This window comes from Micromesistius poutassou, assembly GCF_964030765.1.
Source record: "Micromesistius poutassou genome assembly, chromosome: 16".
Lineage (NCBI taxonomy): Eukaryota > Metazoa > Chordata > Actinopteri > Gadiformes > Gadidae > Micromesistius > Micromesistius poutassou.
This window is the reverse complement of record NC_140286.1, coordinates 1,701,430-1,723,929: the sequence shown is the minus strand read 5'-3', so window position 1 is coordinate 1,723,929 and position 22,500 is coordinate 1,701,430. Positions and strand designations below refer to the sequence as shown.

Sequence of the window (22,500 nt, the reverse complement as noted above, 5' to 3'; positions counted from 1 at the left end):
TGCGCACGCACACACACAGACAGACAGACAGACAGGAGGACACACAGACACACAGACAGGTCACAGCAGGTAGGTCATGTAGAAGGGTGGTCAGCCCAGGGATGAATTCACGTTTTGCTATTTCAATGTGTGTACATCAGTAATGAGATTGCAGTTGGTGACCATTACCTTTCAAATGCAACCTTTTTAGTTAGTTAAGTTAAGTGATCAAACTTTACAGAAAGGGTACAAAGTGGTGTGTGCATGCGAGTGTGTGTGTGCGTGATTGTGTATGAGAGGGTGTGTGTGTGTGTGTGTGTGTGTGTGTGAGAGTGTGTTTGCATGTGTGTGTTTGTGTATGTGTGTGTACATGTGTATGTGTGTGCACGTGTGTGTGTGTGTGTGTGTGAGTGTGTGTGTGTTTTGTGTGTGTGTTTGTGTGTGTTTATGTGTGTGTGTTTATGCGTGTGTGTGTGTGTGTGTGTGTGTGTGTGAGAGAGCATGCATGTACAGTATGTGTTATGTGTGTGTGTGTGTGTGTGTGTGTGTGTGTGTGTGTACGTGTGTGTGTGTGTTCTTGCATGTACACGTGTGTGCGTACGTGCGTGTGTGTGTGTGTGTGTGTGTGTGTGTGTGTGTGTGTGTGTGTTCTTGTGCGTTCTGTGTGTGTGACCTGGAAGATGTTGGAGAGGTCTCTCAGATTGAAGATGTAGTGGAAGCGTATGGCAGTGGGGAGGAAGTTCTGGCTGACCTTCTGGTGCAGACAGATCGCTGCCTGGTGTCACGGAGAAGCACAGAGAGAGACACGGCGTTCTTATTCATGAGGGGCGCCGTGACAGTTTAGTGTCAGACGTCTTTGACTCTCAGCCACGAGGCTCTGCGTTTGGATCGCAAATACCTTCAGCATAACTCGAAGAAAATAAGTTGGATAATTGGAAAATGACTTTAGAGTGTGGAGTGTGGATTGGAAAGGGGCCACGGAGAAGAAGACTAAAAGACAGACTCATAGACTAATTGACATGGGATTAATGTACACAAACTAGTAGCTTGGCTCTCAGTTATCCAATTTCGGAGGTACTTGTACTGTCACATCAGCGGTTTGCCACCATGATACGTCGCGACCATTATTGCTTCCATGACATTTCTTCCCAGTCCTCATCTCCTGCACTCTGGGCCGCTTCCTTCTCAAGGCACCCCCCCCCCCCCCTCTAAGGGATGATGGGAGGTTCTCCTTGCTCTTTAGAGGGCTTAGGGTTTAGGAGCTTATTAATTGTGAGCCTCTGGAGCCAATTAAGGCTGTCCCTGTCATGCATCTGGTGAGGATGCCCACTGGCCCGACCAGTGGGGAGGAGACCTCGGGGAAGACCCAGGACTAGGTGGAGAGATTATATCTCAACACTGGGCCTGGGAACGCCTCGGATCCCCACCCGGTCAGAGCTGGTCAATGTGGCCCCAAAGGGAAAGGGAAGTCTGGGGCCCCCTGCTGGAGCTGCTGCCCTCCAGCGACCCGACCCCGGATAAGCGGATAACCGGCGATGAGGACGATGAGGACTTGTCATGTACTTGACGTTTAGTGAAGTAGTTGACTAGAAAGTGAGTCAGGGGTAAGGGTTAGGAAGCAGTTGATGTAGTCGGGTTGGGTCGTAACCCGACCCACCGAGTGGGTCGGGTTACACTCGGTGGTTACACAGAGCACTCTGGGAAGTCGTCCCGAGAAAGGCTTTTGAAGAGGCTGGTACTTTCAAAAGATACGTGGCAGGCGATTGGATAAACATTTGTCACGTCTATATTGTAGAGTGCATAGTTCCTCGAAGGACGCCGATAAGCACGTTACTTGCCAGGGAAGATGGATCCTTATGTGATCGTGATCTCGAGAATCCGGCTGCCTGGCAAGGTTATGTTGAACCAGCGATATACAATTATGCAATGTAAGTAAAATATACTCACTCCCTGATTCCCCTGGATCCGAACATTAACCAATCACATCGGTGTATCTGATATAGGCGGGGCCAAAAGCGTTGCTGCGTTTACCGACCGGATACGGCAAGAGTCTTATCTAGTTGTTAGCTCCGCTGGTCTGGATACGTCACCCCCCTTGTATTCTTCTGATTGGTCGTAGTGTTATCCGATTGTGTGCAGTGATATTTTCAAATGCATGCTTGGTGCCGCCCCTCGAGTCGGGCCCTTTTCATCACTCGTTGCCAGACCCCTACAGCGTCCTAGATGTGGCTCTGGATTTCCAGGCTAACTGTTGACTTGAACTGCGGACTTGACTTGCGGAGCGGAGGCTGAGGCTGAGCTTGTACCTGTATGAGGGCTCCCACGGAGCGCGACACCCCATAGCTGAAGCCCCCCTGCAGGAAGTGAGCCGACAGGATGCTGGAGAAGATGGTGGCCAGCGCCTCGGCGCTCGGGAAGTGGACCGCGAACACGGAGAAGTGTCGCTAGGGAGGGGGGGGGGGGGGGGGGGGAGGGAGAGAGGGAGGGAGGGAGGAGGGGGAGAGGAGGGTAGGATGGAGGGAGGGGAGAGGGAGGGAGGTAGGGGGGAGGGAGAGAGGGAGGAAGGAGGAGGGAGAGAGGGAGAGAGGGAGGGAGGAGGGTAGGAGGGTAGGAGGGAGAGAGGGAGGAAGGTAGGGTGGGAGGAGGGAGAGAGGGAGGGAGGGAGGGAGGGAGAGTGGGAGGAGGGAGAGAGGGAGAGAGGGAGGGAGGGAGAGTGGGAGGGAGGGGCGAGGGAGGGTGAGTGGGAGGGAGGGGGGAGGAGGGAGATTTTTACGACCTACATTTATTACAACCTTTTTCAGGCTACTATGAATGATCCTATTCCATTTAAAAACTGAACTTCCCCATCAACTTTCACCACGGGCAATATCATCTGTATTCTACACATGTTACCATTAAATCTGGCATAGAACAATAATGAATCACTGTGACTTCTCCCTCTCTCCCTCTCCCTCTCCCTCTCCCTCTCTCCCCCCTTCCTTACCTGTAGTCGGGGGTTGACAGAGAAGCTCCCGGCTGTGGGGTTCATGCAGGTGATGTACTGACAGCTGTGGATCTCCTTCAACACCAGCCTCTGTCTGTCATACCTGAGCCGTCAAAACAACACCACCAATCTACTGTCAAGCACAGGTGTGTGTTAGTGTACACAGGGTGTGTATGTGTGTGTGTGTCAGAATACACAGTGTGTGTGTGTGTGTGTGTGTGTGTGAGTGTCAGAATACACAGTGTGTCTGTGTGTGTGTGTATGTGTGTGTGTATGTGTGTGTCAGAATACACAGTGTGTGTGTGTGTGTGCGTGTGTATCAGAAAACACAATGTGTGTGTCAGAATACACAGTGTGTGTGTGTCAGCATACAGTGTGTGTGTGTGTCTGTGTGTGTGTGTGCGTGTCAGAATACACAGTGTGTGTGTGTGTGTGTCTGTGTCAGTATACACAGTGTGTGCTGGTGTGTGTGCGTGCATGCGTGCGTGTGTATGTTTCCGTGCATGCGTGCGTGCATGCGTGCGTGTGTATGTTTCCGTGCGTGTGTGTATGTGTGCGTGCACGTGTGTATGTGTGCGTGTGTGCGTGCGTGCGTGCGTGCATGCATGCGTGCGTGCGTGCGTGCGTGTGTGCATGTGTGTGTGCATGTGTGAGTGCGTGCGCGTCTGACCAGTGGTGGTAGTCGAGGTGCTGGCGTATGAGCGTGTGCGGCTGGCAGGTCCCGTACACGTCCACCTCAGGCATGTTGAGGTCGTCGATGAAGTAGATGAGTCTCTTGGCGGCTGGGGGGGTGTAGTTGCGGCCGGCCTTCTTCTCCAGGGGCTTCTCCATCACTCCTGGGGGGGGGGGGGGGCCCGCGGGATCAATACCCAGGGCGGGGGGAGAAGAGATCAGGATGATTGATTTACATCATTCATGTCAGTTCTGCATGGGGAACACCGTGGTGTCAATCATAGAAACGATGTGTTGATGCTCAGATAAGAAACACCATGGTGTAGCTCATGGAGTGAGGAGGACACTGTTTTAATAACATTTCTATAACAAGAAATATATATATATATATATATATATATATAGGTAATAAGGGACTCAAGAAAAATGTATTCACTACTAGTTGCACTGACTGTCCACATAAATATATATAAATGTATTTATATTTTGTATTTTATATTTCTGCATTTGTATGCTTTATCATAGAGGGAGATAGAAAGGATGTTGTGGGAGATGGGAGGGGAGGACGTGCAGCAAAGGTACCACGGGCAGGAATCAAAACCCGGGCCGCTGCGATCAGGACTTTCTGAGCCCCAGTGAGCCACTGGGGCACCTCAGAGAATGTTTCATTTTTATTCAATCCTTCTCCGTTCCTATGTGGTCAGGCAGCCCGTGCAGTGCACAGAGGACCCACGTCCCGCTGACGTCACACACGTGTGCACGTGATGAGGCGGGCTTGCGGGGGCCGGGACTCACGCTGCAGCACGGCCGAGGTGGTGTAGTAGTTGAAGGGCACCTTGGCCACCACGTAGTCCTCCTTCAGCCGGGACACCTTGTCCCACACCAGGATGGACTTGCCCACCCCGGCGTTGCCCACCAGCATGATGGGCTTGCCCCGCTGGAGGAGCAGGTCTATGAAGAAGGTGAGGCAGACGGTCTCGGCCGTGTGGACCAACACCGTCTGGAGACGACGGAGGGCGACGCAAAGGTCAGCGCGGCGCGGGGTGATGGAGCAAACACACGTTAACACACGCACACGCGCGCACGCACGCACGCACATGCACGCGCACGCACACATGCATACAAGGATGAATTTTATCAGTATGACTGAGTACATAAGGTCAGGGTTGTCTTTTTGTATCTCGTATTCGATTTTCTTTCAATGTTGTAGCGTCTTATAGCCGTGCATGATTACAGCACTGATCAACCTATTGAGTCGCTCAACAGGGGAGTAGAGGGAGGGATGGCCCAGGAGGGATGTGAAAGTGGGTTAGGATGGACTTTAGTTTAGTTCAGCCGACTGTTAAAAGTGTTAAAAGATTCAGATTCAGATTCATACATTGCACTACATACAATGTAGTACATACAATGTAGTGCAATGTATGAATCTGAACCCCCCCCCCTGTGGAGCTGACGTGTGACCCCCCCGGTGGGGGCCCCCCCTGACCTGCAGCGGGGCCTCGGGCTCCAGCTCGAAGGGCAGCATCCTCTCGCTCCAGGGCGTGAACTTCTTGGTCTCCGGGTCGATGAAGTAGTCGAAGACGGTCCCCTGCGAGGGGAACTTGACGGCCCTCATCTCCTTGGACCACCAGCGGCTGAACTCGGCGCGGTGGTCGATGAGCTGGGACACAGACGGACGGACACAGACGGACAGAGAGACGCTGTCTGACACGCGCCCAGGGACCGCAGAGCGCAGAAGAGCTATTCAGCTAACTCTGGTATAGAACCTGTTTGGTACATGGTCCCTGTCAACTCAACCATTAAAACTAAAGTAAACTAAACTAAAGTGTGACACCTGTGAGCTGGTCAGGGCTGCGACAGAACAAAAACCACCCAGACGCACCGAACACACACACACGACCTCGCTCGTCGTGTGTGCCATTCATCCCATTCAAATGGAATTGAATGGGATGAATTCAGTTCAGTTGAATTCAAAAAGGTCTTAATTGGCCGGAAGAATTTACCAAAGGATGTAATGAATCAAAAGTAACCAAACCGAAAGAGAGAAGAGTGAAATAGAGTCTGAAACACACACACACAGATACACACACACGCACACGCACACACACACACACACACACACACACACACACACACACACACACACACACACACAGAAGAGGCGGCGGTGGTGGTGGTGGTGGAGGCGGGGGTGGTGGTGGCAGAGGCGGGGGTGGTGGTGGCAGAGGCGGGGGTGGTGGTGGTGGTGGAAGGGGGGGTGGAGGGGGTGGTGGTGGAGGGGGGGTGGTGGTGGTGGAGGTGGGGGTGGTGGAGGGGGGGGTGATGGTGGCAGTGGTGGTGGTGGAGGCGGAGGGGGGGGTGGTGGTGGTGGTGGTGGCGGAGGGGGTGGTGGTGGTGGTGGTGGCGGTGGTGGTGGCGGTGGTGGTGGTGGTGGTGGTGGTGGTGGAGGGGGTGGTGGTGGTGCTCACCTGGTCCTGGAACAGAGCTCCTCCAAAGGCCCAGACGCAGGCGAACACAAAGTAGATCTCGTACAGCTCCCTGGGAGAGTCGGCCGGGGTGTTGTCCTCCGTCAGCAGGCAGTCCAGCAGGGAGCACAGAGTCTGATACACACACACACACACACACACAGGCGCACACACACACACACACACACACGCACACACATGCACACACACACACACACACACACACACACACACACACACACACAACACGCAAACACATGCATTCACGAACACACACACACACACACACACACACACACAGACACACACACACACACACACACACGCACCCACACACACAAACGCACACACAAACACAAATGGGCACACCCACACACACAACACACGAACACACACACGTACACACACAGGCACACATGAACGCACACAACACGCAAACACATGCATTCATGAACACACACACACACACACACACGCACACACGCACACACACACACACACACACACACACACACACACACACACACACACACACACACACAGTCATGCACACACAAATATAAAACTTATCATATTTTATTTTCCCCATTCACTTTAAAAGTAATCCTCCGTAAAAGTAATCCTCCGTCCTCCGTCCTCCATAAAAAAATAAGTTATTCGAATAAATTTTCACTTGCCTGCACCATGCTGTTCTCTGGGATGGGGGTGATGGTCTTCAGGTTGCAGCGGACCTGCTCCAGGCAGCAGGGCACGTACTTATCAAACAGGATGGTCAGGTTGGCCCGCTCTGATTGGGCGCTACGGGTGTCGATCCAGCTCGTCACGTACCTGATTGGTCCAGGCCCCCCGCCCCCCCCCCAAAAAAAAAGATCAGATGACACTTCAATGTTTAAACTCTGCTGCCCTTCACATTTCATAGTGTGTACGTTTCATCACTTTGAGTGTATATTTCGTTTTTATTCCTTTTTTCATCCTTTTTATTCTTGTTGTGTACTTTACAGCCAATTTCCTGTCAAGATTAATAAATCGGAACGTTTTGAACTGCACACTTTTTCCATCTAGTTTCGACTGGGTTTTTGGATATTTTCGGTGCCGTTAAAGTAGCATTAATAATCGTTTACTACTTTAACGGCACCGACAATCCCAAAAAGCCAGTCGAAACTAGATGGAAAAAGTGTGCGGTTCAAAACGTGACGCAGCTTTTACTTCTCCGCCACCTACAGAGTCTGTTATGTACGATCATTCAGATCATTCAAAAACCCCCACGTTATTCCCCATAGACATTTGACCGAGGGAACCGGGAGCCTCGGAGGAGGCGGGACTTATTCTTCAGAGGTCTGATTGATCTCCGTGTTGTCCATGTGTGTGTGTGTGTGAGTGGGGGGCCCCTACGAGCTCCAGCCCAGGTCCTGGGGGTTGACGTAGAGGATCCCGGCCCGGGACACGGTGGCCGGGGTGGCGGCCCTCAGGTGGGAGATCTCAAACAGCAGACGCATGGACGGGGACAGGCTGATCCGCTCGTTGCTGGCCAGCGTCAGCACCTCCAGGGAGGGAGACAGTGGGGGAGTGGGGGGGGGGGTGGACTTAGAACTAGAACTAGCTTTCTTTCAAGTGTCAGGTTTAGTAATGAAGCTGAGAATGTGATATTCGTTGTTACATATATGGCTTAGTTTATGTATTTCTATCTGTTTCTTACTGTCTGGTAATTTTTACATTTTGTTTTTCCATTTTTAGCTAAGTTGCAGAGTGAGTCAGACATTAGAGTTTTGGATCAAAGGAAGCGATTCTTCTTAACGATCCCTGCGCGATGTTTTCCGGTTTTCTCGTCGAGTGGCATGTGTTCAAAAGCCTGCGTACGAGTCAAGCGCTCTAATCAAGCGAATAACATATCCTGATTCGAAAATGGATAACGCACGGAGCAGCCAGCCTGAGCGGTAAACTGCGACCCCAAGTCATGGGCCTCGTAGATATTCAGTTATATTCGAATACATTGCTTGATATTCGATATCCGTTCTAAATTGATTTCTCAAAAGTGACAGCCCTATATAGAAGTAGTATAGTCGTTTTTTATTAATAAGGCAGAGCAAGCTGCATACAAATATTTTCCGGTTTCATGCATTTTAGCTGATGATGACACCGATAGCTCTCAGGCAGCTGGCCCCGCGACATTGGCTCAAGTTACCCCTAGATTTTCTTTCCTACTCTATATCCTGTCATGGTGTTGTTCAGTATGTAAAAAATCTAAATGAAATGGTTGCTTTTGGTGCAGAAGAGAAGTGTAGAACTCCTTTTTTGCCACTCAGTGAACTACTCAGGAATCGGTACGAGAATTGATAAGGAATTGGATCGATAATCGAATCGACAATGCCATCGATATTGATAAAAAAACGTATCAATTCCCACACCTAGGCTATACCACCGGCCTCTAAAAGTAAACACAGCAAATATTAAAGGATATTTAAGATACACTTCAAGACATAAACATTGAAATGAAAGACTCAGTGTGTTACAGAGAAAAAGAGTCAGAGTCCAGAATCAAGTGGAACACAGAGCCGCCACCACCAGCTCTACCTTGTTGTCGTCCATGACGGTGTTGAGGGACTCGATCCACATGGGGTCGATGTCCCCGTCCAGCACGATCCACTTGGGGCTGTCGTGGCCCACCGAGGTCATCTCCCTCATGGTGGAGGAGAACAGACCTGAGAGGTGGGAGGGCTCACCCTTTAACAATGGGGTCACGTGCGCGCGCTTATGTCCGCCCCTGACTGGTGAATGAGGGCTGAGGAACGCTGGAGTTACACTAGGAGGGCTCTCAGTACATGAGATGAATGTGTTTCATCTATTTTCTTTATCGTTCCTATCGTTGTGCCTATATGGACAGCGCCGTTAAGACGTGGGTTTGAGAGAGATAGATTGAATAATGCGGCCGCTCTGAGGTGTGATTACATGCGGAATCCGGTCGGGCACTGCAGCTGTGATGTCATGTTATTGGAATGCATCTCCTTTGAGCACCCAGCATCCTCCTCCTCCCTTATGTTACGTAGTGTAATGTAGTGTATTCTAGTGTAACATACTGTAATGTAGTGTATTGTAGTGTAACGTAGTGTAACGTTGTGTAACGTAGTGTATTGTAGTGTAACGTAGTGTAACGTTGTGTAACGTAGTGTATTGCAGTGTAACGTAGTGTAATGTTGTGTAACGTAGTGTATTGTAGTGTAACGTTGTGTAACGTAGTGTATTGTAGTGTAACGTTGTGTAACATAGTGTATTGTAGTGTAACGTTGTGTAACGTAGTGTATTGTAGTGTAACGTAGTGTAACTTTGTGTAACATAGTGTATTGTAGTGTAATGTAGTGTATTGTAGTGTAACGTTGTGTATTGCAGTGTAACGTAGTGTATTGTAGTGTAACGTAGTGTAACTTTGTGTAACGTAGTGTATTGTAGTGTAACGTAGTGTATTGTAGTGTAACGTAGTGTATTGCAGTGTAACGCAGTGTAACGTTGTGTAACGTAGTGTATTGTAGTGTAACGTAGTGTATTGTAGTGTAACGTAGTGTATTGTAGTGTAACGTAGTGTAACGTAGTGTATTGCAGTGTAACGTTGTGTAACGTAGTCCTCCTCACCGTCCTTCCACTCCCTGGTGGCCGGGTGCAGGTAGCCGAACAGCTCGTCGGTGGTCACCGCCTTGGGGTTCATGTCACTCCACACCGGCTTCATCTTCATGTTGGCGTAGGTCCTGTGCAGGGTCTTCAGGATCTGGTGGAGGAAGGCCCCTTGTTTAGTCAACACCAGAGGCCCAGTGACGGCATCACTGTGACCCTGTCGTACAACACAAGACATATTCTGTGTTGTTGTCTTGGTGCTTTGTCTAACTGCACGCGTGTGCTTTACAGCCAGAGGTTAACGTGACTCACTCTGCATCAGATAGTGAAATAAAGGGGTGAGTAGTACAAAGCTAATGTTGTGGTTAGTTACAGGCTTGTTGAATACGGGGAGATTGTTTGTTTCAACCCATACAGCTTCATGTTACACATCAGGAGGACTCTGGGTTGGAACCAAAAGGACTGCATTGGTTTAGGAGAAAGGTTTGAGAACCAATTGTGCAGCAACGTTCAATACAAACTAAATTCACACAGACAGAAGGCACACTACAAAGAGAGCTCACCGACCGTGCAGTAGATGAGAGTTACTGTAATGGACAGGCAGGTGTCATGACCCACCTGGCTCTTGCCTGTTCCCGGTCCTCCGACCACAAACACAGAATGCCTGACTGCCAACAACTCCTCCAACTGCGTCACCTATACAAAAACAGGAATGTAATGTATGTGTTTATTCCATTACAGAGGATGTATGTATAATACATCTCTAAAGCAGTTTCCCACTCACAAACTGTGAAAGTGCTGGTATGCTCAATTGATAAGCAATTGTAGCACTCGATAACACGATTTGTATAGTCCCAATAGTCCTGACACATTTTCTTTCATACACACATTTTCATTTCATTTCATCAGAATCTGAATGTGATTTACTTCCAATCGGTTACCCACGGGACAACAGGGAATTGTTCATTATATGTTGGTGAAAGGAAGAAATGGAAAATACAAAATTCAACAGTAGGGTAGTGCACACCAAAGTACAACAATATCAACATACTCTATTCAGATATATCAACACACTTGTCAGATACATCAACGTACCCTGATCAGATACATCAACGTACTCTGATGAGATATACCAACATACTCTCATCAGATACATCAACATACTCTGATCAGATACAACATACTCTGATCAGATATAGCCACATACTTTGATCACATACATCAACATACCCTGATCAGATACAACATACTCTGATCAGATACAACATACTCTGATCAGATATAGTCACATACTTTGATCAAATACATCAACCTACCCTGATCAGATACAACATACCCTGATCAGATACAACATACTCTGATCAGATACAACATACTCTGATCAGATATAGCCACATACTTTGATCAAACACATCAACGTACCCTGATCAGATACAGATCAATATCCTAACAATCCATGAGCGGTACCTTGAGGATGAAGTTCTCCTCGGGCTGTAGCCGCAGCTCGCTGACGGACTGGCGCACGGCGTTCTCCAGCTCGGGGTCCCTCTTCCTGGGCACGTCCAGCTGGGGGAACAGGTCGCTGATGAGCCCCAGGAAGATGGGCACGTCGCTGGTCACGATCTTGGGCAGGTTGAAGTCCCTCAGAGCCCGCATTAACACCTAGGGGAAGACAGGGGACGGGCGCCTTAGGCTTAGAGGATGCTACTGATCCTGCTAATGGTCAGGTGATCACGATTCTGCGCAGCTAGAAACACTGATCTGTTCCACTTTACAAAAAGGTTAGCACCATACAGTGTGTGTACTTTATCGTGGTTGGTTCATGTGTAATCATACAGTAATGTAGATGAACATTGCTTTTGAGTAGATGCATGTATAATAATTGGTATTTATTTGACTTATTTTCTCTTTGAATTATGTTTCTGTTTTGGATTTTGAGTCAAATATTAGACTAATAACGTGAAGGCTGCAACATGAGGACCATACTGATTATTTCTAACATTAACCACAAGTGTCAATATATAAGGATGTGTTTGACTTGACTTACTTTTGAACTATAACAATAACCTGAATTAGATTGAAATTCATTTGAACGGATGAAATGTCCTTTAGAGTCTGTTGTGGCCCCATTGTAACTCCCCAGAGATGGGTGGGTACCTGCTCCTCAGGCCTGCTCCTCTCCTCCCTCTTCAGGGACCCGGCCACCACCAGGACCGACTTGATGGCCCTCAGCCCCCAGTCGTAGTGATCCTGGGAGGACAATGAAAGGGGAAGACATAGAAACGTTGAAAAATGCCAATACAAACAAAATAGTTTACATTGAGATGCGTGACAGTTCTGCACGTGTGTAAATGACGTTCCTCACTGAAAGTAACCAAGCACTAAGGGTTAAGAGGTTACCAACAGTAACTGTATAGTTTACGTCTGTACTTTAGATATATCTCACATCTCTACCGAAGAGCGACGCAAGCAACATCGCCACGCTCCACCTAAAGGCCATCGTTCCTCTGACTTCAATACAAGTCACTGATGGACACATGACATGAGATGACATGAGGTGTAGCTGTGCGTGGCGATTACCCTGCACCTGTTTGGACAGCAGCTCCTTGCACAGCGTGTACAGGCTGATGAACTTGCGTGCCAGCAGACGGGCGTCGATGAAGCCCTCGGCGACCAGCATGATCTCGCAGATCAGCTCGAAGTCCGGGATGACCATGGCACAGGGCCTGCGCGTTCCACCCGCCAGCAGGACACGAGGCAAGCCGTGAGTGATCGACGGCACTCCCGCCACCGTTAGTTCCCCGTGATGCATTGCTTTGCCACCTAGATCTTTACACCTTTATCCCCTTAGCTTAACGTAACCATCAACCAAGGAGGTAGAATACTCAAGTGGCCCGGGTGGTCGATTCCCACTCAAAAAGGTTCTGGGTTCAATACCCAAAGGCTGTAGCTACTAATTCCTTAAAGCTTGTATCTCAATATATGTCACATTTGAAAAAAAAGTCAAACAGAAACTAGACTCAATGATTTCAAACTTGCAACTACTGCTGCCACTACAATTGCTACTTCTACTGCTACAACTACTACTACTACTACTACTACTACTACTAGTACTACCACTATACTACAGTGAGTACTACTTATACCACTACTACCACTATACTACAGTGAGTACTACTACCACTACTACCACTATACTACAGTGAGTACTGCTACTACCACTATACTACAGTGAGTACTACTACCACTACTACCACTATACTACAGTGAGTACTACTACCACTAAACTACAGTGAGTTATACTACCACTATACTACAGTGAGTACTGCTACCACTACTACCACTATACTACAGTGAGTACTGCTACCACTACTACCACTATACTACAGTGAGTACTACTACTACAGTGAGTGCTGCTCCTCCTCTGATTGGTCCCTGACCTGAACAGGGCCTTGAGGTTCTCCGGGAGCTCTGCCCGGCCGGCGTAGCCCGGGTTCAGGGTGATGAAGATCCCCACCGTCGGCCTCAGCTCTATCTCCTCCCCCAGGAAGTGGAACCTGCACACACACACGCGCACGCACGCACGCACGCACACACACACACACACACACCCATGCATATAGACACACGCACACATGCGCGCACACACACACACACACACACACACACACACACACACACACACACACACACACACACACACACACACACACACACACACACACACACACACACACACACAAATAAACACTCCCACACACACACAAATAAACACTCCCACACACACACATGCATATAGACACACACACACACACACACACACACACACACACACACAAACAAACACTCCCACACAAACACACACACACACACACACACACACACACACACACACACACACACACAAACACACACACACACACACACACACACACATGCATATAGACACACACACACACACACACACACACACACACACACACACACACACACACACACACACACACACACACACACACACACACACACACACACACAGCATGTGCAGGTAGATGAATTCATAACTACGTTCATTAACAATCATACATCCTGTATATTGATTTGACTAAGCTCTTCACTGTGTGTCGTCTGACCTCTGCTTCTTGTTGCGTACAGCGTCCTGTATGGTCTTGACCTGCACGGCCACCACAGACAGAACCTCCACAGAGATCCTGTTGAACTCGTCAAAGCAGCCCCACACGCCCGTCTGGGCCAGCCCCTTGTAGATGTTCCCTATGGACTGCAGTCAGACAAGACGCTGACGTCCAACTTAAGATACTATTTGGTGTGCAAGAAATGCAAAGTGAACATAACAAGGGGATATATGAAACACAATAATTCATAATCACATACAGGGCCCTATTTTAACTAGTCTAAAACGTATGAAAAAAAGTATGAAACGCGAAACGCAAGAAGCTTTGTGGGCGGATCTCTGGAGCTGTTGCTATTAAACAGATGGGTGCACACATATTGTTGAACTGCGTGCCAAACATCACCCGCATTCATTCATTCTTTTACACACTCACTCGCGGTAAAACTATATTTTCTCACGATAAAATTAAAAAGTATCATTTGCGCCGGAACACGCCCCTGCTTTTTCGCCAACACGCCTCTCCAGAGCGCAAGTGTAGTGGCGCAAGTGTAGTGCCGTAAGTGTAGTGGCGCAAGTGTAGTGGCGCAAGTGTAGTGGCGCAAGTGTAGTTGGCGCAAGTGTAGTGGCACAAGTGTAGTTGGCGTGAGTTTGCTGCGGGGGAAAATCAGCTTCACGCTGGGTGCAAACTAGCAACGATACATGCTTCTGTAGTGTAGAAAGTCAATTGCGCCGGGTGCAAGACAGGGCCCACAGAGTGAAACACTACTACTCTTCTAGTGGACTTGAGAGAGTGCGCGGCCGTCTCCACCTTGTAGTCCATCTGTTCGGAGCAGTTGAACACGTAGACCATGATGCCCAGTGAGCGGCCCAGGTCCTTGGTGGTCTCCGTCTTGCCGGTCCCCGCGGGGCCAGAGGGGGCGCCGCTCATGGTCAGGTGGAGGGACTGAGTCAGGGTGATGTAGCATCTTTAGATGGGAAGGGTTTTGTTATTAATGGCTGCAGTAAGGGGATACTGCACTCACCATGGAGTGAGTGCAGTATCCCCCCCAAGGAAGACAGCAGAATCACACTGTCAATACTATTTGTGTAAGTAACGTCCAGATTTAGACATTACATAGGCATGGATATGCTAGTGTACATTTACTCAGACTTTAACACTCAGCAGATTTATTAGGATATTTACTGGTTAGGATAATATTGTGCCTGTGTGTGTGTGTGTGCATGCGTACATGAGTGTGTGTGTGTGCGTGTATTTGTGCATGTGTACTTGTATGCATGTGGGCGTGCATGTGTCTGAGTGTGTTCATGCATGTATGTGTGTGTGTGTGTGTGTGTGTGTGTGTGTGTGTGTGTGTGTGTGTGTGTGTGTGTATGTGAGTGTGTGTGCCCATGTATGTGTGTGTATGTGAATGCGTATGTGTGTTTGTGTGTGCGTATGTGTGTATTTGTGTGTGCATGTGTGTGTGTGTGCGTGTGTGTGTACGTGTGTGTATGTCTGTGCATGTATGTGTGTGTGCGTGTGTACATATGAGTGTGTGCGTGAATGCGTGAATGCGTATGTGTGTGCATATGTGTGTATTTGTGTGTGCATGTGTGTGTGGGTGTGTGTGTCAGTGGCATATGTGTGTGTGTGTATGTGCGTGCGTGCGTTCGTGAATGCGTGTGTGTGTGTGTGTGTGTGTGCGTGCGTGTGCGTGCGCACCTGTCAGTCAGTGGGGTGATGACCAGTCTGTTGGTGTTGCCCAGGTACTCGTAGCTGAACTGGAACTGTGCGTCGCAGATGTTGACGTAGCACTGCCGGCTGTCCTCGTCCCAGCGGTGGCGCAGCTGGGACAGCCACGCGAACGCCTGGCCCGTCGTCACCTACGAGACCCGGGAACGCCAGCAGGGGGTGAAGGAGTTACAGCGGCAGGAGACCAGGCACAACCAGACAAGAGAAGATCAGACCATAATATAAAGAAGAAAAGCAAGGTGATTATTCGAAAATATATAAAATACAAAAAAAAATGGAAATTATTGTAATGAAAATGTATATATTCTTATTTATATATATACATAGAGATTAAATAGAGATTTAAAAATAATATATGTTGATAATATAAAAAAGGATCAACATAATATAGGATAATGTGAAAGTTATCAACAGAAATAAATCTGGATAGAAGAGGCGATATGCTAAGGCGGTTATTGTGCAGAAAATAAATCATCTGTTACATAAATACAAGTGACATCACAAAAGGGAGTCAGAGGGTGAAGGGACTAGGGGCTTCCGATCAATTATGATCTTATCCTCATCAGTCTCTCGTTGGGTACGTGTCTGTATTACGGTCGGGGCCAAACAGCCCCCACGGCCAGGGTGCCCCCCCCCTCTGTTTTGTACCTTCTGGGCGATCAGCTTGGCCACCACGTCGCGGGCGTGGACGTCGATGGTGCAGATGGTCATGATCTTCTGGCGGTCGCCGGGGGTCAGCTCCCCCAGCAGCATGTGGATCAGGGAGTTCAGCTGGGTGATCTGCGGGGCCGGCGAGGTGGCAAAGGATCATTTAACCCCCCCCGACCGTTTCGGTTCAACATCTACATGTGAGGCTTAAGGCCTCCGACACGACAGTTCAGACCGCCGACCGTCGGTTCAACGCGTGCCATCGGCTGAAAAGAACACAGACGGCTTTGACGACGGCCGACGGCACAGCACACACCGAACAGACTCAGGTCACAGCACACACCCAACAGACTCAGGTCACAGCACACACCGAACAGACTCAGGTCACAGCACACACCGAACAGACTCAGGTCACAGCACACACCCAACAGACTCAGGTCACAGCACACACCCAACAGACTCAGGTCACAGCACACACCCAACAGACTCAGGTCACAGCACACACCCAACAGACTCAGGTCACAGCACACACCCAACAGACTCAGGTCACAGCACACACACCCAACAGACTCAGGTCACAGCACACACCGAACAGACTCAGGTCACAGCACACACAACCAACAGACTCAGGTCACCGAGCTTGCCAGACTGTTCGACCACCCATAATCTGGTTGGTGTGTCAGGGCCTTCTGGAGATCATTTAGTTATTTGACATTGTGTTGATCACCAACAGAAGCTACAACATTTTACACTTAATAACCAGCCAGAGTCAGTCACACCTGTTTTTTGTTGTAGTCTTTCAAGGCCGTCTCGAACCCTTCCTCTACCCTCTCGAATGCGATGGCCACATCCGTGGCCCACCACACCTGGCTCCCGGTCAGACCCACCTGAGAAGAAACAGTTGGGTTTGTGTGTAGACCTCAAGAGTCTGTCAGAGTAGAGACACAAGAAGCTTTGCACACCACTTGCAATAATAAGCACCTGTCACTTTAACCAGACATCTGACACTTTAGCCTGGTCTGACAACCAGGTTCAAACAAGCTATATGTCCTATGTGTAGGGATTTCCTTTTTTATCTGCTTTATCTGTTGTATCAAGTTCGATCCCTGGTAGGATACTGCATGGATGAATCTGAATAGGCCGGGGCGATATGTCTGAAAGACATATCACGATATAACTTGATCATATTGATCGATATCGATAGCTATTGATAATTGATGATGCTGTATTTAAACACTTCTGTTTAACACTTAATATGACCTTCCACTGTTCTTCATTGATAAATACTCCAATGTCGACACAACAATGAAAAACACTCAAATATTGTAAATAAGTATGGAACCGTGTTTGTGTAACAAACCCAGCTGCTAGATTCGGTGGTCCAGTCTCTTATCGATTTACGTGTATATTGAACATGTTTTATATTGATATTGATCAAAAGTCTATCACGATACGATCATTTATTATTTGATTACCCAGGCCTAAATCAGAATCATAATTATGTTCTATGTTCTATGTCTTGTTCTGTGGGTCTTGTTATGTCTTGTCACAAGCACACTGAAACAGATCCCTAGCAACTTGTACAGTACAGAGTTGTATGGCAATAAAGTATTGGATCTCAATCTTGAAGCGAGCGAGCGAGACGGGCCGGCCCTGAGCGGACCTGGGCTGGGTAGTCAAAGAGCCACTGGTCCCGTGGCTTGTCTTCGTAGGCGCCCACGGCCTCCTGGATCTCCCTCCGCACCGTGCTGCACATGGTGGTCTCCAGGGCGCTCAGCCAGCACTCAGCCTGGGGAGAACAGGAGCACCACGACATGGAGGTCCAGAATGAAAGTCAAACGCATCATTTATATCATCGATCATTGATTCTACTCTAATCTACACTGAATAAATCTACTCCACTCTAACCTCGTGTAATATATATATATATATATATAGAGCTATGAATGAACGAAATAACGGTTCATTCAATAGTGTATGGAATGCTTTGAACACGAATAAAGATATTCAATACGGCATTGAGAAAGTAAACAGGTCCAGTTCAAAGGGAAGGTCACACGCATTTCAACCCCGGAGAGACTCAGCGGTGTGAGGATTAATTGGCCCACGCAGTTCAGCATTCACACCTGTCCTTCGCAGACGCACGGCTCAGAGAAGGCCACGTATTCTCCCTCTCGGCTGTACATCCCCATGGCAACCGCCTCCCCATCATCGCTGCCTCTACCGCCACGCTCTGAATCCTTGAAGCGCAGGTCTGCTATGTTGTCAAACAGCTTCAGAAGGTGCCTGGTTACCTGGTGGGTACACACACGCACACGCGCACGGCACACAGGAGGTGGTCGTTATCGTGACATTAACTGCAAAAAACCTGTTTTGATGAGGATTTCCACCCTGACCAGCCTTGTTTTGACACATCTTTTTATTATGTTGCGTAAAAAAACAAAAATGGGTCAAACTAAATAGGAAGAGAACATTTGACCAGACGTCGTTTTTTAGAGTGCACAAGGGTTCAATAAAGTGGTTGTTTTCACCCAATAATAATAACCGCAGAGAACATAAATAATAACAGAAAAAATATGAATTGCAGGCTAGGCTATAATGATCTTTCCCTGATTGATATTTAAATGTTAAAGACTATACCCTAACCTAAGCCAGCCATTGTGCAAACCCAAAAATTAACCCTACCCTACCCCTAACCTCTTTTAACCGACTTAACCCGTCCCCTAACCGTAAACTTAAAGTTAAGGCTAAACCCTAACACCTACACATGATTCGCTCGAAAATTTCTCTGTGAATGTTTTGACCCTTAGCTCTTATCACAGCTTCACTTCTTTCAATAGAATAATTTGATGTGGAATCTTCCCCGTTTCTTTTATATGTTGCAACTGTGATTGAAATTTTTCTGGGGCCAGGTCTCTTGTAAAAGAGATTTTCCCTCTTAAATCGCTAAAGGGTTTCAACAAAGGTTTAATAAATAAAACCAGAACCCCTTACAACCCTTACAACCCTTAGTACCCCTAACCCCTAGCCCCAACCCCCCCCCCCCCCTCCCATGTCTGTACACCACACCCCCCTGTCCCCCTGTCGGCTCCACCTGCTTGGGCTGGGTCCCCTTGGAGACGATCTCCAGCAGGTCGGTGGCGGAGACGAAGTAGAAGCGGGGGAAGGTGAGCCTCTTGGTCTCCAGGTACTCGGCCAGGGCCTTCTCGCACACGGACAGCCTCTGCTGCAGAGCCTCCAGCTGCTCCAGGTAGCCCGGAGCGTTGGTCACCTGCACCACGTTGCTGGTCCGCACCACCTCCGTCATCAGGCCCTGGACGGGCGGAGGGAAGAGAAGGCCCCACGCGGTAGTGTGACGAAGATGTGTTCGGTGATGGTTGAAACGGGGTGGATGCAGGATACAGGAGATAGGAGATTTAAAAAGGGGACCAATAAGAGCGAGTACTTTTTATTTTTATTTCGAACATGTAAAAGAGTGAACTGATATTGTCATACGGAAAATAATGATGTCAGACAAAAAAAAAAAGAAAGCAGAATTGGAAACATAAATGACAAACACTTGCGGATTGGAATAACACGTTCGAAAAGGAGAAGTTCACACTTATGTGTTTGCGTGTGTGTGCGTGTGTGTGTGTGTGTCTTTTTATCTTTTAGGTTTGGTATTTGATTCAGATTCAGATTACTTCATTAGTCCCCATGGGGGCAATTTGTTTTACAGCCAAATGAACATTTGCACAGGTAGAGCAGATAATTAAAACAACATCACATCACCCCAGCCCACGCCCCACCAAAAAAGCAATAATTGTAAGACTTATATTGCAAAATGACAAAGCATAACAATTATCCAAACTATAACACTACCAGAGCTCATATGAAGAATGCTTATCACCACAAGCCTGGGAACTAGACGAATTGGCGGGCTCATGGCGAATGCATCTGGCCCCCCTCCCCCTTCCCGTTCAGAGAGATTGCCAGCAGACATGGTCCGTGCGGGTCAATCACAACCATCTATCTAATATTGGGGGGGGGTTTGATATATTGACCGTACCAAGTAGCGCCCCATGGGAGCACCATTATTTCATAAACAAACCAAGATGGCTGTCACTGATGTGTCACGCGTTCCAGTGGTCTGATTGGTTGTAGCTCTATCAAATTGCAGCCAGAGTCATTTTGGAGTGCGCCTGTCAATAATTCTCCTTGGAAATCAAAAGCTGAACTGAGAGGTTCCAGACCAATATGCTTTTGCGAATTGCTCTGGCAATGTCAGATTATATTACAACCAACAGCAACGGGCAACTCCTGCCCTGCAACAGCTCTGTTAGTCTGGCTGTATTATGACAACCTGGGGTTTAGATATATAACAACCACACTCCAACCACTTCCAACAACCATATCATAGATCATATCAGTTAATTAGAGGACGAGCGTGTGTGTGTGTGTGTGTGTGTGTGTGTGCTACTACGTGTGTGTGTGTGTGTGTGTGTGTGTGTGTGTGTGTGTGTGTGTGTGTGTGTGTGTGTGTGTGTGTGTGTGTGTGTGTGCGCTACTACGTGTGCGTGTGTGTGTGCGTGTGCTTATACATGTGTGTGTGTGTGTGTTTGCGTGTGTGTGTGTGTGTGTGTGTGTGTGTGTGTGTGTGTGTGTGTGTGTGTGTGTGTGTGCGTGTGCGTGTGCTTATACGTGTGTGTGTGTGTGTGTTTGCATGTGCATGTGTGTGTGTGTGTGTGCGGAGTGTTTTCACCCTGATCACCTGGAAGTCCGAGTGTATGCCCTGGAAGCGCTCCGCGTCGTGGGCCAGCTGGCAGCGGATGTCGTGGCTGTTGGTGAAGATGCTGTTGAGGTGCGCCCAGGTCCGCTGCACCGACAGCCAGGAGCAGATCACCAGGTCGGCCACCATCAGCCGTCGCTGCCAGCCGCTCACCTCCGCCTGGAAGTACTCCACGTACTTGCTCATCAGGATGTTCTGCAGCTGCACCTGAAGACACACACGCACACACACGCACACACGCACACGCCCAGGGGGTGGGAGGGTCAAAGGATTCAATTCAATTCAATTCAATTCAATTCAATTTTATTTGTATAGCCCTTACTCACCATTACAGTCTCAAAGGGCTTAACAGGCCAAGTATTTATCTATGACACCCCCCTGACCCCAGCCCCCACACGGGCAAGAAAAAAACTCCCTTAATGAGCAAGGAAGAAATCTTGAGAAGAAACACAGAGTGGGGGGATACCTCCTTCCAGGGATGGTCAGGAGTGCAGTGGGTGCCATAATTGACATGCATAAATACAGGCAAGTCATTAAAATTGATGATTATTGGGGTGCTGGCTGGTTAAACATGAGGAGAATCCAGGCATCCAAGGACATCCCATTAGGGATGCAGGGGATGGAGAAAATAATAGAATATGAATATAATTGGTGGAAATATTTGACATTATATTTTAAATCGTGGTTGTTTACACACAAAGGTAAATTGGCAAAACACAGTTTTTCAACTTGAAATGTTTTAAATGGAAATTTATCACTTCCATTCTCATCCCTGCAAATGCGATGCTAATTATGTCACCCTTGTAAACCAAAGTACTACAATGTGTTTAGTATTCCCTTGTGATACCTAGTTTAAATCTGATCATTTTAAAAACGTGGGGGGATGTTTCCTACGCCTGGGTGCACGTGATTGAACTGTAAAATAGAGCTTCAGAGAGTCAGCGCGGCACACACTCACCTGGTTGTCCTCCAGCGTCTCTATGAGGTTCTCGTCCGCTTTGAGCAGGGGCGTTCCCGTGTTGGCGTGGGTCTCGTAGGACAGAGCCATCACGCTCCACGTCTGGCTGATCTCGGCCAGGACCTGACCCACAGCACAATCATCTCTATTAAGGGCTGATCATGGTCCCACGGTCACGCAACGCAACACCCACGCAGAACGCTTCGACGCGGTCGTGAACCTTTATGGTTCTGCGTCGAGGTTTTAGTGAGCGGACCAATCACAGCCCTTGTGGCTGCGTCGACCTCGACGCAAGGTTACAATTTTTTGGCAGGCCCTTGCAGGGGACGCAAGTGATGGAGTGATTGCTGACATGGAGGCATTGCTTAAAGGTGGATACTGTGCGGTGTCTCTCTGACGTTACGTACGTTCACGCGCCCACCCACCTTCTCTATGCCCATCTCCTTCACCGCCTTTTGTCCACAATGTTCTTCACCTCTTTCCTCCACCCGGTGGAGCTGCAGCTCCAGCAGGTCCCCCAGGGTGGTGCTCTCGTTCATCACAAACCTCACCTGACGGTG

At 48.5% G+C, this 22,500-nt stretch overlaps 1 protein-coding gene across 1 annotated transcript in view; it reads right to left on the bottom strand.

Moving 5' to 3' along the window:
- LOC311361227 (dynein beta chain, ciliary-like) overlaps positions 1–22,500 on the bottom strand; it is a gene marked incomplete at both ends in the record, with an annotated part of 65,482 nt that overhangs the window by 26,006 nt on the left and 16,976 nt on the right. The window contains 29 exon segments of the mRNA XM_084481425.1: positions 653–754; positions 2,286–2,423; positions 2,963–3,065; positions 3,633–3,798; positions 4,430–4,634; positions 5,121–5,294; positions 6,103–6,234; positions 6,777–6,927; positions 7,492–7,640; positions 8,671–8,798; positions 9,724–9,856; positions 10,321–10,398; positions 11,170–11,364; positions 11,860–11,952; positions 12,290–12,428; positions 13,143–13,259; positions 13,836–13,981; positions 14,643–14,799; positions 15,537–15,697; positions 16,215–16,346; positions 16,994–17,101; positions 17,878–18,003; positions 18,341–18,508; positions 19,309–19,527; positions 20,965–21,189; positions 21,941–22,063; positions 22,366–22,395; positions 22,398–22,418; positions 22,420–22,491. Coding sequence (XP_084337551.1) covers positions 653–754; positions 2,286–2,423; positions 2,963–3,065; positions 3,633–3,798; positions 4,430–4,634; positions 5,121–5,294; positions 6,103–6,234; positions 6,777–6,927; positions 7,492–7,640; positions 8,671–8,798; positions 9,724–9,856; positions 10,321–10,398; positions 11,170–11,364; positions 11,860–11,952; positions 12,290–12,428; positions 13,143–13,259; positions 13,836–13,981; positions 14,643–14,799; positions 15,537–15,697; positions 16,215–16,346; positions 16,994–17,101; positions 17,878–18,003; positions 18,341–18,508; positions 19,309–19,527; positions 20,965–21,189; positions 21,941–22,063; positions 22,366–22,395; positions 22,398–22,418; positions 22,420–22,491 — 3,891 coding nt within the window.